The sequence below is a fragment of the Colias philodice genome, chromosome 25, assembly GCF_061535455.1.
Source record: "Colias philodice isolate Cphi_HAF_F1 chromosome 25, ilColPhil1 Martin Lab GWU primary, whole genome shotgun sequence".
Lineage (NCBI taxonomy): Eukaryota > Metazoa > Arthropoda > Insecta > Lepidoptera > Pieridae > Colias > Colias philodice.
Genome location: NC_143110.1, coordinates 7697386 through 7716015, shown reverse-complemented (window position 1 = coordinate 7716015; position 18630 = coordinate 7697386). Strand labels below are relative to the sequence as shown.

The window sequence follows — 18630 nt, the reverse complement described above, 5'->3', positions numbered from 1 at the left end:
ATAATAAGGAATACCATGTTGTGCAGGGCAGGCAGAAAAAAGTAAAGTAACTAATATACAATTATTCGTGAATAATGCTATTATTTACATGTTACTTATTAATTAATTTTATACTAAATTCGTTCTGATAACGTATTGAGTTAAATAAAAAATACCTTTTTTCGATTTCATCTTACCACTGTCCACTGTCAGGGAGGTTTCACTCCGAAGTTTAGGTATGTTTCGCGCCGTTGCTGACTGAGTAGTGAGTTGGCAGTCGAGCTCGGGTTGCCTGCATGTTGCCTGCCACTCGCCGCCTAGCCTGCGCGCTTACCACAGAGGCGCTCACTGCGTTGGTCGCGTGGCGACCGGCCGCGGCCGCGGCGGCGAGTACCAACCCTGATCTATTAAGCTATACAGCTAGCTATTATTTATGCCTAAAGTTGACTTTGTTAAGGAGTGAACCTTCTACGACGTAGAATCTACGTAGTACTATTATAATCAAATTAAAATAATATGTTCTGTGCCACTGTTACCTAAACCATAGACAGTATAAGTCATAGAGTCATATTATGTTTTTTTGAAGCTGGTATCACATCATATACGTTTTAAAAAAGTTAAATGTCGCATTGACGCAAATAATGTCAAATGCTGAAAACCTTGACAATCTTTCAATCTTTCCTAGTCCTTCAAAATGGTGCTTTATTCTCGCGGTTTTCTTTCGAAATTAAATCAATTTACTAATAAAATGATATCCTAACTACGCGTCTGTACATTGTGGTATCGTGTTAATTTGTTAAAATTCGCAGTGTGATTTATAAATATACTAAATTTTGTGTTTAGAAAAATCGTCGCATCACCTCAAATCAATTCCGTCTATAATATTTAAGATTGATTTGTTATTTAGAGCGTCTTACGTAAGTATTACACATTTTTTTGTTATTAAACATGTCAGTTTTCTGGTGCAGGAGCCAAAAATGTGTCGTGTCGTAGTTTATATAGTAAATATAACTAAACATAAATCGTTACATCGAACACCTAACATTTCAAGGCGCGACATTGGTTTTAATATTTTATGTTTAGGAATGGTTACAATTGCGACTGAATGATGCAAAACTGGTTTCTTGAAGGCTTATGTTGCCTAATTACAACGTACGATTATTTACAAATCTGATATATTTATTTGTTTTACACTTTTACTGCATTTCGGTCATATGTTTAAATATTGAAATTTATTCTATATTGTTCGTAATTCGAATGCACACAAGATTCGAATAATTGAATGGGTTATTAAATATTCATAAGACATTTGTCCGAAAATTAAAATCAATTAATTCAAACAGGTCACTGAGGATAATTTACATTAATTTCAAATCGATCAAAAACTGAAAATGTATAAGAATAAAAACGGATAGATTTGTAATTTGTATACTTAAATCATAAACTATAATTTTAAACTCATAAATTATTTGCCAGTTGTACCTGTTTATTTCTCTTCAAACACACCTAAGAACTAATGAAACAAAATCTAAAATTGTAATCACAATATGTAAGACATAAAGTAAACTAATAAATTTTGATCTTATCTGTTTATTCATAGCAATGAGTCATTATCTGTCATTTATCTTTATACAATCAAAATAATTATATCTATAAAGTTTTTTATAATTCTATGATAATAATTTATTTCAATAATAATTTTAGGGTTAATAATCTTTTTCCTATCTTTTGACCCAAATTAAATATGAATGAAGTCTTATATTAAACTAGCTGTGCTCCCCGGTTTCACCCGCAATGCTCAACTCCTGTTTATCTCAACAAGATTATAAATAGCCTTATCGCGATAAATGGGCTATCTAACTCCAAAAGAATTTTTCAAATCGGACCAGTATACTCGGATTTTTAATTAGATAAAGTAAACTGACAGCAGCTAATGTCACTTTGTAAAATAATGTTGCCACATTTTTCCGTAAATTGTAACTAATTACGTTTTGTTTGTTATCATTGTTGTGTTTATTTGATGTTATATTGTTACACACTAAATATTCACTAGACGATCGATTCAATTTCATTCATTCCCGATTTTCAATAATTCACTTTGTGACAACGCTATTTTTATTTCATCAAAAAGTGACAACACAGTAAACGTCAGTTTACTTTATCTAATTAAAAATCCGAGTATAGTTCCCGAGATTAGCGTGTTCAAACAAAAAAACTCTTCAGCTTTATAATATTAGTATAGACTAGCTGTCCCAGCGCTAAGACCAAAAGAAGTGGAGCCACGCGGGTGAAACCGCGGGGCGCAGCTAGTATCATCCATCCACAACATTTTAAGCTTAAAGAAATTAGGATATCAAGTTTCATTTTTTTTTTTAAGAAATAGAAAAAAAATGTAGGTATACAGCAACATATAGCCTTGTATTGTCACTTCAATGTGTTTAATTGTAAACAGATTATCACAAGTATTAACCCACTTAGTTACTTAATGGGTCCAATGAACCAATAAAAATACAGATAATGTATCCTGCACACAATGTAAATTTGAGTTTGGATTATCAGCCTTGTTTAACTGTGTATGTAGTAAGCCTGGAAGAAATAGCTGATAAGCGATAAGGTCACCTATCGTACTTTACGTCCAATGTGTATAAGAATATATTTATTTTTTTAATGTTAAATGGTCTGGTACAATAAAAAGTTAAATCAATACTTATCTATACTAATATTATAAAGCTGAAGAGTTTATTTGAACGCGCTACTCTCAGGGACTACTCGTCCAATCGAGGAAGGCTATAGGCATATATCATTAGGCTAAGACCAACAGGAGCGAAAGGGCACAGCTAGTAAAAAATATTTTAAGAAGATTATAGTTAGGTATTGTTCTTCCATGTACAGAATAACTTGCTTTATACATGTTTTGTTCTAAAAAGTGTTTCCATATCATACCAAATGTATTCAGCAGTGGCTTGAATGAAAAACATATGAATGACACAAAAAGTGTGCATAATAAAAGCATTTGTTATGTTTTTTCCAAAAAGGTTCAAGTTTTAAATTCTTATTCGGGTCATTGTCATTGCCAAGGTTACTTTAAAAATATTACTAATTCTCAAATAAAAATACATATACTTATATTCTAATTAAAAAGAGCGTGTGTGCCGAGCACACTTGTCAGAAGTAAAACTTCTTTGGTAAGATTCAAAGATACCAAAATCGTTGCCTCACTCGATGACGTGACGGTATTGCCTTGACGCGATCTTGAAATTTTACTCTCATCGCGGCCAAAGAAGTTTCATTTTAAAAGGTGTAATGAAGATTTTATAAGAAAACTAGCTTACCGCCCGCGGCTTCGCCCGCTTTGTCTAAAACCTAATAAATTATATACTAAGAGCTATTACGCACTGTCGACTGAGTCGCCAGCGACTGGTCGACAGTGCGTAATAGCTCTAAAACCTTCCTCTTGAATCACTCTATCTATAAAAAAAATCGCATCAAAATCTATTGGGTAGTTTTAAAGATTTAAGCATACAATGGGACATAGAGACAGAGAAAGCGACTTTGTTTTATACTATGTGATAACTGATAATGTGATCATTATTTCCAAGAAAATTATCAATAACAGTTGAATGAAAAGCCATGTTTCTTGTGTATTGAATAGATAAGTATAAATGTTATAATTAAACCTATCATATCTCTACAAAAAAAAATAGAAAATCAGCATTAAAATAGAAGATTGCGATTGTATCATATATGGCAGGTATTGCAATTAATTGTTTTCAAGCAACAAGGTCAGAGTAACCTACATGATAAGGAAAATAGAACAATATATGACCTCTTAAGTATGTACAGTTGCATGTTGAGGTTTTCCAATTACTTTTACAGCACTGATTCAAGTTACAAAGTAATGGAGTTAAGTGATGATGTTTTCCTTAGAGATCCACTTCCTAGAGCAGTAACAAATCTATTTGTGGCTAATATTGAATTTCGCTCAATTTTTAAGTCACGTAAAGTGAATTAAGTAAATTGTCGAGCTGTGCAGAAAACGTTTATGATATATATACGATATGCAAAATATTATAAATAAATTTTTTTATCAAACAACGGAATTCATAAAATTACAATTTAAGCCCTAAAATCTTTTTAATAGACTAACATCAAGGAAATGTCGAAAATTACCTACCTACTTCTTTTAAACTGAAAAAATAGTTGGAAAATGTTACTTTTTCGTGTTGAAACTAAACTCTGATCTTCTATTCTCAGCCAAATACGTTTCATATGTACTTGGGAACTCCTCATCGTCCAAAATTAAGTCTAATCGGAAAGGCTATTAGAATTCTTCGATATGAACGCCTGCTGCGTATAAACGAGCCATTCATTAAGTTTAACTTACCACGTTGCGTTGAGACGAATAAATATGTGGAGTAGGTACCTAAGTGCCCTATATTTCGATCCAATCGACCTTCAACTTAAGTCAGGTGTATCCCAAACTATTTCAACTAAACCGAACAACCTTCCCATGCAGGAAGTGTTAGTTAACGAAATATATTCCCAACGTATACAATTTACGACCTCTAGTCTATGCGTATGACATCATGGTCGTTAGGTCATAATATACCTAGTGAATCACACGATACTCAAAATAAATAAACAGTCTATTTCCGACTTCAAAGTGATTCTGTTGATTATTGGACGATAATATTGAGAAAGTATATAAATTTTATTATGCGATCGTGTTAATGACCCTATTTCGATGTGTGTGTGTCTATTAAGGGATGTGACGTAAGTGATGTAGCCACGTGATTTTGGGTGCGTTTTTATGAATTTCTAACGGACTGCGATGTTATTAAAATATGACTGTTTGGCAGAATCTGTCCTCGCTGGGATCGGGAGTTGCCATTTGAAAAAAAGAAGAAGAAGAAGACTGTTTGGTTTATGTCATACGATAGAAAATCGTTGTATTCATTAAAAATATACTTTAATCGGATAGCATTAATGCATATCCAGATGGTATGGTTAATTGACGTGAAATAATGAAAAAGTTTTTCTAATTAATAAATAATCTGTCATAATTCTTCAATGATAATTATGTATATCAATTTCAAAGTAGGTAATAACCTACTTTCAAATTTAACGACCAGCTAATAGGTACAGGGTACATCCCCCTAACTCTTCACGGAATAAATTAGGTACAACGTAGGTAATTAGGTTATAAGGGTACTAGATAATTATAGGTAGGGCAAAATCGGTGACATTTTCGATCATAAATCTTCGTTGGCTAAGACTAATTAGCATAAGACTGAAAATTCATAAAAATTACTTACGCTGTTTAAATATTTCTATTTTCCTAGGCTCTTAGTATTTTTGCTGCATATTTTGAATGTGTTTCCCAAATCCCAGTGGCGCCTAAATGGCTGAAGTTATTTAACAAAATATTAAGATAGAAACTAAGATTACCTTTTCTATTTAACTCATAAATCAGTGACGAATAAATGGCCAATTACAAAACAGCCATAATATTAACTCTAAATGCAATGATGTTTAATGCGCTTGCGTGACAACTATAAATAATTGTCCACTCAATAAAGTAATATTTTCCGCTCTACCACTTCGATCAGTGGCAGTAGATTCTGTTCTATGTGTGTAACAAATGAATTATCTCGTTGAATTTTAGTTAGAATCCCAAGATCCATGGATCTTGCCTGGATCAGGCAAAATGGGATTATTCCTTACCCAAAGCCTTATTGTTGAGCTGACCGACGTAGCTTCATCTACTTTGAAAATGAGCTATTTATCCGACTCAAACTGAAACATTTATTCAATTAGACTTCTTCTAGAAGAACTTTTGAATCGTCATAACATAGTTTTAGCATTTACGACAGTTCCAAGATCCAACATAAAAATATTTCAATTCCATTTTATTATATTGAAACAAACGCTTCAGATTTATAACATGTAACAGTAGATATGTAGTTTTCACATGAGATTATCGCCATTTTCCTTGCTTTCCCTGCCACACAAAACTCTTTAAAACAAGTCGAAGTAAGAAAAGCAGGAAACAACAGATTACGTAATTAATTGGGACTTTGCCTTACTCTTTGGGTTTCAGCAAACTTTATGTATTTTATACATCCAGTATATTTTTATTTTACGATATTTCCATCCGGAATCGAATCACTAGACGATCACGGTGTATTTAAATCGTTGCCAAGATTCTCACGGGTCATTTAGTTGGCAAGGGTCTTATACCGATATTGAGTAGGCAAAACTTTTAGCGTAAAAGGGTCTTTACACTCAACGCCGTAGAACTAAGCGTTTTGGTGTTTAACTGGCGCTTTTACACTCGGATTTGTACCTTTTAAACAAGAGTGGGTTTTAAATTTTAATTAAACCTTTACACACGGGGACCTTTGAAATGTAATTCTGCATCTTGTTTTTTCCTTCGACGGTAAAAAGTGTTGGCAGTTGGCACACACCTTGTTAGATACAGCAACTCTACGTCTGAATAATGAATCGAGTTCACGTTCAGAAAACTACAAAAGATAGAATTTTTTTTTTAATGTAATAACGTAATGTTTCTTATTTATTTGGAAACATGCAAAGCGCATCTGTATCTGTACATCAAGGACTTATGTACTGCGTATATTGGTAATAGAAATCATTAATAATAGAAAATTGAATAATTGCTAGTAATATAAATAATATATATTTACGAGATACTTATCCAAACAGTACCACAAACACACTTAAAACACTTTAACGACACTATCACTTATGTATTAATACTAACTTATGTAAAATACACAAAATTTTCAATTTTCCCTTGAAGCACCTTTGATAAGGATCACGTGGAAATTTATCAAATCTCGATATGAAATTGATTAGCACACGTTGATGCAACCAGTATGTTGTGATTAATGTGAGCGGACTGTTGTTTGTTGTTTATTTAATGTTGTTTAATACTAAAAGTGTTGTATACAATACTAGGAGTGTGTAACGATAGTATGGGAAGTGAAATTAAGGACTGGTATCGTGTTTAGAAAAAGTGTTGTTCTTTTGCAAAGTTTTGTTATAGTTCGTGATACAAATTCTTTGCTATTATCAACTAATTATAAATTTAAATATACGTATGTAGTATATATTATCTGTGAAGAAAAAGGATTGGCTATATTTGTATCTGATGAGAATAAAGACGAGCGAAAATTGATTTATTTCCTCGGTCGGCGAGTTTTTACAATAAGATTTTTACACGATTAGCCAGACATTTTTATAAATTTGGTTTTAAACAAGTTTAACAAACGTGTGAGTTGATAAAACAAGATACAATACATATACGTGTCATTGAGAAACTGTGTCCATATAATAATATAATAAATATATTGTGTGATGTGAGAATTGAAAGTGTTTTGTACTGAAATGGAGCATGTTTCAAAGGGGATGTTTTAGAAGCGCCTGAAGGGAAGTTACAGCAACGATGAAGATTAAAAATCCGCTGACGGTTCTAGCGCTCGGTATGGATATGTTAACCTAAATTTTATTTCTAGAATAGTATTTCTACATTATACAAGATATCAATGAAATAGGGTATTTGAAGTCTATACCAACTTTAAAATAGAGAAAAACGTAACGCGCAATTAAATACATATATACAGTATATAAAAAGCACACAACTAGTTCGATGAAAATATAAATAAAAAAATTCTGCAAGGTCATTAAACACAAGCACTTTTGATTGTCGGTAGTTTAGAATTTTTACAAATTCTAAAACATACACAATACCATTGCAATATAACAAGAGCTATATAGTTTAAAATTACACTTCAAAATCTACAAACTTTTAAGTTTTAACCACATTATCATGAATCCACTATTTTTCAGCAAAAATAGTACAGATCATACAGCAAAAATCACTAGATACACGCAACTATTTTTATATAAATAAAACTGCAATCTATTATCAAAAATAACTTCAGTCAGCGTCGACACACTTTTGGCTCAGTACGAATCAGCTGTTTCCTTCTATTATTGACTAATTATATTTTTTCTACGACGCTTTTATTACATGCGGTTTAATGAATATGTTTATTAAATAAACATAGATTAGATTAATGAACACTTTATAATCAAATCGCTTTTCTTATCGTATGATTCAGTGTTGATAATTATTTCTACAGCGGTCAAAATTCAACAGCACGAAAGAAAACTGAATTACTTTTTACAAGTTTAAGAGCTATTACGCACTGTCGACCAGTCGCCGGCGACTTAGTCTCTCGGCGACCAAAACAGAGAAACTAGGGGCAGGAAACCAAGCCGAGCGACAGTATTCTAAGTACATTCGTGCTGAACCCGGTCCCTACAAAAGTCGCTACGACAGTTGCTTGCAGTGCGAACGCTCCCATTTGAAGCCGTGCTTCTATTGGTCGCCGGCGACCGCCAGTCGCCTGTGCGTCGCCACAACACGGCGAGTCGCCGAGTCGCCTGGACGACTGACGACCAAGTGCGCAAGCCCCTATTTAAACTATAGTAAGTCACAGTCGCCGGCGACTGAGTCGCCAGCGACTGGTCGACAGTGCGTAATAGCTCTAAAAGTTTGTTAATAACTTGTCTTAATATCCAATAGTTTCAGTACCTAAATGAGTAGCCTCAAGCCTGTAGTCTCGGATAAAGTCGGGCACAATTTGGGACACATTCATGATCCTAAAAGACAATACCGTAAAAGGCCTTCGTGGAAACCCGTATTTACATACTAAATAGTAAGAACGAATACGAATGAAAGCCACTGAATTATTTACAAACTTTGGTCTACTGAATTCGTTTTAAAATAACAAACAGTTAAAATTTATTGCCTCAAACGAGTTTTGCATTGAACATTTTAGTAGGTATCAGTAATTAATGAATTCATATATTTTCATCAAAACATGCGATATACCTAATATGTAAATTTATTCACTTTTAAAAATGCACATATAATTTTGTAAAATTATTTTGTGTACAGTAAGACTTGTTTGAAAATACGCTAAGTGTATTCAATGTTCAAAAAGTCTTATGCGACATGTCTCCGGGTATCTTTACATGTCAAATATTAAGTATGAATAGTCTGTCAATCAAAACTTCATCACAAAAGGTACATTTGTTACGATGGTACGCGTTTATATTATGTGTCAGTTACTATGCTATCTATTAATTATTAGCAAAAAATACATCTATTCTCGTAAAGTTTATTATGAGAATAGATGTATTTCGATTTTTATATTACTACGTGTTTATGTAATATTTTAATTACTTTGCATGTAAATTTATTCCACAATAAATAATACAGTATTCAATATTCATACGTGTTATTGGGCCAAAGTCACTTCAATCAGTGAAACCGGTACCTTTTCATGAAAAAAACACAAAAAGAATGCTAGTTACAATTGTAATTGACGTCATACTTAAAGAAGCAAGAATTTTCTTTCTTCGATGCAAGTACTTCGCGAATTTTCTATTTCCAACGTAAAAATGGAACAAATAAGTTGTTGGTAATCTCGGATGGTCTCGTCGCCGGCATTACAATTTACAGCTGGCTCACGGTGACCCAAATATCCGGAATGCGGATATTACAGTGATCCGGATATCCGGATAGAAAGATTATTGCGTTATCCGTGCGAGTATCCTGGTCGATTGGATGTCAAATTATTACACTTGCTCTTATAATTTTGTAATGATATCAAAGCAATGTAAATTCATAATCTAATCTAATTCATTCGTCTTCGCCTGGGTAGGGTAGAATTTGTAATAATTTATGTATTAATTTTTAACCGACTTCAAAAAAAAGGAGGTTATCAATTCGGCCGGTATGTTTTTTTTTTTTTTTATGTATGTACACCGATTACTCCGTGGTTTCTGAACCGATTTACGTGATTCTTTTTTTGTTCGATGCGGGATGGTGTCGAATTGGTCCCATAAAAATTTTATTCGGATAGGCCCAGTAGTTTTTATTTTATGAGCATTTTTGTCTGTATTTGTAAATGTTGCAAGTGCAAGTTTGAAGTCGGTTGTTTTTAACGCAGTTATTGACTTGTTTATCCTAATCTAAGTGATACATTCATCCTTCAGTTAAAAGTGGTACTAACACGACTTTCTTTGATTTATTCGTTAGAACTACTGGTAGTTTCAACTTTCAACACATAGTAAAGGAAAGAATATGAATTTTTGATTCATGTAGTGCTAGTTTCACTCTATGCGGAAGGCGGAACCCTTATAACATAATTCACACACTACTTTATTTTTATGTACAGATAATAATTTCATACGTTTAAGCGTGTTTTTTTTTTAACTTTTAACGATATTATTATGTAATTATACCAAGCTTTACTTCAGTTATGTTTGTTCAATCTTTATACAATAAAAATGAATCGCAAAATGTGTTGGTAAGCGCATAACTCGAGAACGGCTGAACCGATTTCGATAATTCTTTTTTTATTATATTCCTTGAAGTACGAGGATGGTTCTTATGTAGAGAAAACGTAAATATTATGTACCACGGGCGAAGCCGGGGCGGACCGCTAGTTAATGATAAAAGTGAAATAATTTAATCAATATAAACTAGCTTTTCAAATTTCCCCTGCCTGGATGATCGCTGATGAAATTTATTAATTAAATCTTTGCTATTGTGTCGCGATAATTGAATTAAATATTACTTGCTAGATTATATCGGCAATTATGTATAAACATTTATGGAATATGCGTGTAATTGATAATTAACCTTACATGTTTTTATGTCTGTGTGCAAGTGTTTATTGTCAAAGAATATGCAATAAAAGAATCTATAATACATATAATAAATCTGTAGAAGGGTCAATTCTGTACATTGAAAATATTGAAAAAATAAATAGCAGGGGGTGTTACTGGATCGATACCAAACCCAAATATGTGATTAAATTTTGTCTGTCTGTCTGTCTGTCTGTATGTGAAGACATCACGTGAAAACTAACGGTTCGATTTCAATGAAACTTGGTATAATTATACCTTATTATCCTGGGCGTAAAATAGGATACTTTTTATCCTGGAAAAATACGTAGAAAAAAAATAATCTTAATTTTTCAGTTTTATCCATAGACGTTGTTCTGTAGAACCGCGAACACACGTTGGGTACTATTATTATAGGCCTAGCCGTATTTGGGTCCAATAGATATTTATAAGATGTTATTGTCAGAGTTACTCAAAATGGAGAAATAAACCATCCACGCGAAGACCGACATCCGCGCGGACGGAGTCGCGGGCGGAAGCTAGTATGCAATAAATTTCATGTTCCTTAAAATTATCATCAGTACCTATAGAGCGAATCCAGAACTTCCGAATGCATCATGCTTCTTTGTAAATATTACGTTTTTTCAAACAAATAAGTATTAAAGTAAAAGAAGCAATTAAGTTTATTTAAATCCTTATTCATTATCTAAGATAATTTTTACTTATCGGAAACATTTCCCAACCATAACGTTTTTAGTGTCTCAAGGCCTTATTTATTTACGTATCTTTCATAATGGCCCGTTCAGTTACAAAAGCAATAAATGAGTAATAATTACAAGTAATCACTGACACAGATACACACACACAGATACATTTAGTGTAAATATTTTGTTCAATTGCACACACACATACATAATGTTAGTATTTAAATGATGATTAGATAGTGAAGCTGATTGTTTCCGTGTGATAGTTAAATATTACGTATTGCAATATATTTGTACAAGCTGAGACTCGCGAATTTGTTCGTGTTTTGTGCTTAAGGGTGCTTTTCCACCAATAATGTGCGAGGATGAGTAGCGAGGAGTGTGTTTGTAAATAACCAATAGTATCGCTTCAAACTAAATGAAGCGATATGATTGGCTATTTTCAAACACATTCCTACATATCCTCGCACATTATTGGTGGAAAAGCACCCTTAATCTAGTAAAAGGTTGATTCACACTAAATAATGATATATTTCTTAAAATTTTATGACTTATATTTTGGATTAAACTGCGTAATATTATAATAGTCGCTTTCCGCTGTTTGTCTATGTAGGTATGCTTTACGCAACGGATATTGATTATTTTTTTTAAAAAGATAGAGAGATTCAAGAAGACATTTATATACATCGCTAGTTTTGTAATTTTTCGGTAAATTAAAGTATGTTACTTCTATTTCAATATATCAATGATTAGATTACAGAAGTGGTTACTATAAAAATAATCGTTATCCATTTACGTAAACCATGCTTCATAGAAAGAAATAGATTAGATTAAGTCCTGTTAAAAGAGAAATAAAAGAAAATATTGTGCTCGTAGATATAATATATACGTCCGTGATGATAGTTCAGGAAGATTAAAATTAATCCAATTTAAACCTTAATACAAATACAATAAGTATTATTTGCCTTTGCGAAATTCCATATTTGTATTCACTGGTGACTGGTCTAAATCTGCGCGGTTGTAACTTCAAAATTACACACATTATAATAACAAATAGGCCAAGCATGCCTTGCAGTATATTTAAATAAAATAAAAATATAAAAAAATAAAATAAAATAACATTTATTTGCCAAAAACATGGTACAGAGAGATGTGAAGAGATAATTGTTCAGCATGTTTCGCTTTGTGTAAAGCATGCAAATATATGCGTAAAACAGATAGGTACTAGATCTAATACACTACACATGCATATTATACAATCGATTTAGCAATTATCATTTAAGGTCAAAAAATTCTTTTAGGCTATAAAAACAATTAATAATCAGCCATTTCTTTAACTTATTTTTAAACACATTCAATGTATGGTTTCTTATGCATTTAGGAACATGGTTAAATATTTTTATAAGCATAATAGGTCCACTTTTAGAGAAAAGCGCAGTTTTACAACGAGGCATAATTAGTTTGTCAGGATCTCGAGAGGGAACAATACTCACGTCAGCCGCTTTTGTGAAATATTGGGGGTGTTTTTTAACAAAGACACAACACTCCAGTATGTACATAGAGGTCAGTGTCAGAATATTTAATTTTCGGAATAGTGGGCGACAGCTTTCTAGCGGCCCAACCCCGCAAATAGCTCTTATACATTTTTTTTGTGCCAAGAATGCTCTATTCATACTTGTTGAATTGCCCCATAATATAAGTCCGTATCTTAGTATAGATGACACATAGCCATGGTATGCGTATTTTCTACACATATTACAGTATTTCTACAGTAGATTTTTTAAGTTTAATATGTGAAGTTTCTTCGAACGAGGTACCATGCATTTTGTCAATAAACAACTTTTCTTGACAAAAAATATACAATTGTTAACGCATCCTACAAGCAATTTAAATAATACATGAGTTAATTGCATTGTTAATCCATTGAAGTATGTAACAACTAAATGTAAATACAGAAATATAAGAAAATAGTAATCTTTCTTTATCTCTTGTACGCTTGACATGTTCGTATAAGTAAGTACCATAGTGCTCTTAAAAAAAGTGTGTGCGTGTACTAGTGTACACACGTAAGAAGTGAAACTTCTTTATGACCTTATTTTTCAAAAAATAATTTACTATATTCAACTTTACAGAAATACGTCGAATCACGCGTGGTAGGGATAAGAAAAAGATGGCGCGTAACGGAAAAATGTCACGCGTAACGAAAAAATGTTACACTAAATTTTTTTCCAACCCACTTTCACTTCAATAAAATAAAGTCTACTAGTATATGAAATTAAATTATTTACAGAATGACTAATTAATAATTACCGTGTATTGTTTCAGAATTAAGATGGTTAGCAAGGAACATTAGTGGCAAGGAGATGTCAAATCAAACGGGACTGAAGCATGTCGCCACCGCGCCGACTCGACTCGAGAGCAAACGTAAGTTTATGTGTACTAGCTTGAGCATGTGGCTTCACTTGTATTATAATAGCGTAGATTACATATACAATTATCACTACAAAGTATAAAACAAAGTCGCTTTCCGCTGTCTATCTGTATATGCTTAGATCTTAAAAATTACACAACAGGTTTTGATTTTTTTTGAGTTTTTGTTCTTTCTATTAAAAAGAACCTCAGTTTCAGAACTTCAGTCCTTTTTAATTTCGTGCCATAAAAATTAGATAAGACTTTACCATTCCATACCATGTTTGATGATGATGATGTCATTTCTTCTTTCGTCACAATCTATTCTCTCAATATCTCTAAGTATGCAACTGCAACAATTCATGTTATTTTCAACCCCAAACCCAAAAATTTGGCCAAATCACGACCAAGTGTGCACGTTTGATTATGCAAACCACGTATACCTGTTCGGAGCTCTACCGTCCGTCCGTTTGTCGAGGTTGCAACCTTCAAGTGTAACGATTCGCGGATGCCTGGCATTGTCTCGGGGATTAGTTGTGCGCGTCATGACGTTATGCGATTTTTGCGTGCAGATTATATAGCTACTGCAATATATGTAAGGAATAGACAGTTTTAACAACAAACTAAAACCGCCTTATTGTCAGAACTAGACCAAAAATGACCAAAATCGGTTCACCCAGTTGAAGTTCTTGGTCTCCATCATTTTTTGAAGTCGTTTGAAAGTGATATTAATGACAAAGTAATATAATTTTGGGAGAAGGGAGTCAGGGATATAATGTGATACGTCACAGATGGTGAAATATGTCGCCTATAAGCATTCAATAACTGAATGATATTCTGCCAAAATTCAATATAGTGGGAATCTGATAAGGGTCAGCTTGCTGCAAAAAGTCCCTTTATTCCTTGAGTCATTATCTGTTATCCACTTTGACGTTTTTATATGATAATGAATCGATAACTTTGTAAGGACCAAGTTAAAAAATACACTGTGAATCTTGCCCATTCAGCTTTGCATTATGTATTAAGTGAAACTTTTGTAAATGTATATTTTGGATGCCTGAATTTCATGTAATAATTACCATAAAAAGACCCCACCGTATGGACGATCCGACTGTTTAAAGGTCTTATGGTCGTACAAGAACACTTCTCGTTTTGCTTGACTATAAATACTATATTATAAAAGACCTACAAGTTATGTAAAATTGTATAATGTTTACGTAGTACATTCTGTACTTCCAACGAGAGCTGTCATAAGCCCATTTAGTTTAGTCTGTCTTTGTAATCTGTGGTATCGTAAACGCCATGCGAATTATCGGAATTGATTTGTGTTGTTTCGATATAAATTATATTCATTACAGACGATACAAACTTTACAACCCGTTTTTCTTTTCCACAGAAATTTAATTTTCAAAAATCCTGAAGGAACTTTTTTTTTCATTTCAGTTCTGTACTAATACCTCCCTTTAATATGAGGCAAATTTCTAAATTTCAAATTTCAAACCCTCGTTGCTTGGGCTGTGCGTTGTTATGTCACCCAGTCAGTTTGTGTCAGTTTTTCTCTATCTTATATTTACATGTATTTATTTCTTCATTGTAGAATGTTTGAGAACATAATTAAATAATCACCCCGCTCCTGAACTAGTTTAAACTGTATCTCAGTGGATATTTATCGCTGCGTTGTAGTTTTATCCAATGATGTTATAAGTAAAAAGGTGTAGGTAGGATTCTTGGCGACTATTTAGTTCAGTTGTCTCTTTCTCGCTCACTATAGATGAATCATGCCATCGTGTGTGCGTTAGTGTGCTGTTTTTGAAGTTCGAACGTTGTGTTGGTAACCTGGTAACCTATCTACACCTTTTTACTGTGTTTTTACTTATGACATCATCACAATCAACAGTCCAGGCCATCCAACTGCTGGAACATAGGACTTCTATGAGCCATAATCCACAACATTTTGATTCTTCGACATGCCGGTTTTCTCACGATATTTTCCTTCACCATTTCGATCAGTGGTGATGTTATCAACATGCGCAGATAAATTGTATTACCTATTTATTTCCTGCACGCTTGCCTGGTCTCGAACAGGACGTCGAAGACGGGGGTCTTATCGATCGAAATCCTCACCAGCATTGGTCCACCATGTTTTTAGGGTTCCGTAGCCAAAATGGCAAAAACGGAACCCTTATAGTTTCGTCATGTCCGTCTGTCCGTCTGTCCGTCTGTCCGTCTGTCACAGCCGATTTACTCGGAAACTATAAGTACTACAGTGATGAAATTTGATGGGAATATGTGTTGTATGAACCGCTACAAAAATATGACACTAAATAGTAAAAAAAAGAATTGGGGGTGGGGCCCCCCATACATGTAACTGAGGGATGAAATTTTTTTTTTCGATGTACATACCCGTGTGGGGTATCAATGGAAAGGTCTTTTAAAATGATATAAAGTTTTCTAAAAAACATTTTTCTTAAAGTGAACGGTTTTTGAGATATCAGCTCTCAAAGTCGTAAAAAGTATGTCCCCCCCCCTCTATTTTTATAACTACGGGGTATAAAATTCTAAAAAAAATAGAGGTGATGCATGCTAATTAACTCTTTCAACGATTTTTGGTTTGATCAAAGTATCTCTTATAGTTTTTGAGATAGGTTGATTTAACTGTAATTTATTATATTTGCTGCTACGGAACCCTTTGTGCGCGAGCCCGACTCGCACTTGGCCGGTTTTATTTTTTTCTTTCTTTTCATTGCTTTTTATAGCATTGTTACGTTATTTCCAGGGGAGAGACGCCGCGGTGCTGCAGGGCGGGCTGCAGCATTGCGAAGGGCGCCGTCCGACTCGGACTGCTCCGGCGAAACGGCATCACTGTCCGCTGACAGTGGGGAGCGGTCTGTGAGGCCGTTACCCCCTCCACCGAGAGCTGGGAAGACTAGAGGGTGAGTAGGGTTAAATGTGATGGTTATACGAAGTTGCAGCAAGGGAAAATGTCGTAAGGTATATTGTCGAATAATGAGTATAGTTCGATTCAAACTTAATGGCAGTTCGGAAGTTAGGTGCAGGTGCGAGGGCGGGTGCGCACAGATCCCTTAACGTCCCGCTAATACCAAAAATTGTTTTCTGCGCATCGGATCGTACGATGTTCCGAGCTGCCATTAAGTTTGCATCGTACTATATATAGCTTTAGTATACTGAAATTAGACTTCAGCAGAGTAGACTAAATTCGGAAAGCAATATTGGCGAGTCAAGCTCAGTACGTAATCTTTTCGTATTTGTCGTATCAATATTTATAATAGGAAGATATTGATTATTTGTGAATGATTCAGTTTGTGATAATTGTTATATTCATAAATGGATTGGTATCTTTTAATAGATATATTAAAAGACAGAGATATAAAGAATGACTCAGTGTAACAATTATAAAAAAAATCATAACTGTTAGGGCCGGCGCCCACTGCCGGCATGGCACGGCATGGCACGGCAGAGCATCCCGCGGCGTGCAATGGCATCCCGCGGCGTGCAGTGGCATCCCGCGGCGTGCTGCGTGATCCCGCGGCATTCAGTGGCATGCCGTGGCATCCTGCTAAAAGCCCCACTAATGCTGCATAAGTTTCAACCTTATTTCAACTAGCTAGCAATCATAATTCCTCGACCCCAAAGTGACACATACGCCTCGCGGGATGCAATGGCGCGCCGCGGCATTCCTTGGAATGAAACAGCAAGACATGTCATGCCGCCGCATTCTGTGGCGTGCCGCGTCATGCTGCAGCATCCTGCGATACGTCGCGGCATCGTGGCATCGAAATAAAGTAACTTGAATTCTAAACTGATTGAAATAAGATTCAAAATAACTTCATTAGTAATAAAATCCTCTGCCCTGCCATGCCACGCCGTGCCGGCAGTGGGTGCCGGCCACTGTAATGACAATTGTTCTGTTTAAAATTACATCCGAATTAGAAAAAATATTGGTTTAGATATTCACCTATTAAGTTGAATAATGGTCAAACAACAACGTTCTCTTTGTATTTTACATAGTATGTATAACCTAAAAAAATTGGTTTCCAACTATTTTCCCACTACAGAAGTCGTCGCCGCGGTAGTAAGTGAAAATGAAATGTGGAAAAATGATCACACATACAAAGTTCATTAATCTATATGTATATAAAAGAAAGTCGTGTTAGTTACTCCACTTATAACTCAAGAACGGCTGAACCGATTTAGCTGAAAATTGGCAGGGAGGTAGTTTAGAGCCAGGAGAAGGACATAGGATACTAAATATGTACCACGGGCGAAGCCGGGGCGGACCACTAGTCTTTTAATAAATTCGTATTATCGTGTAATCTGTAAAACATTGGTTTCTAAATATCCCATTACAGGAGTCGTCGCCGAGGCAGCGAGTGGGAGGTTCTAGAGGGGTTAAAAGATGGTCAGCGCTTCGAAAAGCGGCCTGAAGTGTTCAACGGGTACTTGCATAAGAAGAGAAAGTGGCCTCTTAAAGGATGGCACAAGGTAAGTAAAGATTTAGGGTGTGATTTGTATGGAAATGGTGTTTTGGACTGATTGGATGAATAGCGAGGGATTAGCAAAATACTACATTTTTCAGAAAAATTTTGTTAAAAACATCTAGTCTGTCTATAAAATGTTACTGTGTCGCGGTCGGATCTGGCCTCTCGGTGGTTGAGGGGATAAGAGTGCATTTTTTAACATTATTTTTGCCATTTTATTTAGCGTTTCTTCGTGGTCGACGCCGGTATACTACATAGTATACGCGCGGTCCCCAACTGACGAGGCCCCGGGACGCTTATTATTCCGTAGACGTGGG

General features: G+C 34.4%; 1 protein-coding gene across 1 annotated transcript; it reads left to right on the top strand.

The window, feature by feature from the left end:
* The first annotated feature begins 624 nt into the window (after positions 1-624).
* Positions 625-18608, top strand: LOC149477512 (uncharacterized). The gene is made up of 5 exons (XM_089710516.1): positions 625-896; positions 13731-13829; positions 16591-16747; positions 18185-18317; positions 18537-18608. The coding sequence occupies exons 2-5, from the start codon at positions 13769-13771 to the stop codon at positions 18591-18593; spliced, it is 408 nt and encodes a 135-aa protein (XP_089566642.1). The 5' UTR covers positions 625-896; positions 13731-13768; the 3' UTR covers positions 18594-18608.
* The last annotated feature ends 22 nt before the right edge of the window (positions 18609-18630 follow it).

What these genes read in the sequence shown, in the direction of transcription:
- LOC149477512 (XM_089710516.1), top strand. Translation starts at nt 13,769, where the DNA reads ATGTCAAATCAAACGGGACTGAAGCATGTCGCCACCGCGCCGACTCGA. An exon ending in AGAGCTGGGAAGACTAGAGG is followed by an intron (nt 16,748 to 18,184) that starts GTGAGTAGGGTT and finishes ATCCCATTACAG; the next exon opens with GAGTCGTCGCCGAGGCAGCG. An exon ending in CTCTTAAAGGATGGCACAAG is followed by an intron (nt 18,318 to 18,536) that starts GTAAGTAAAGAT and finishes CATTTTATTTAG; the next exon opens with CGTTTCTTCGTGGTCGACGC.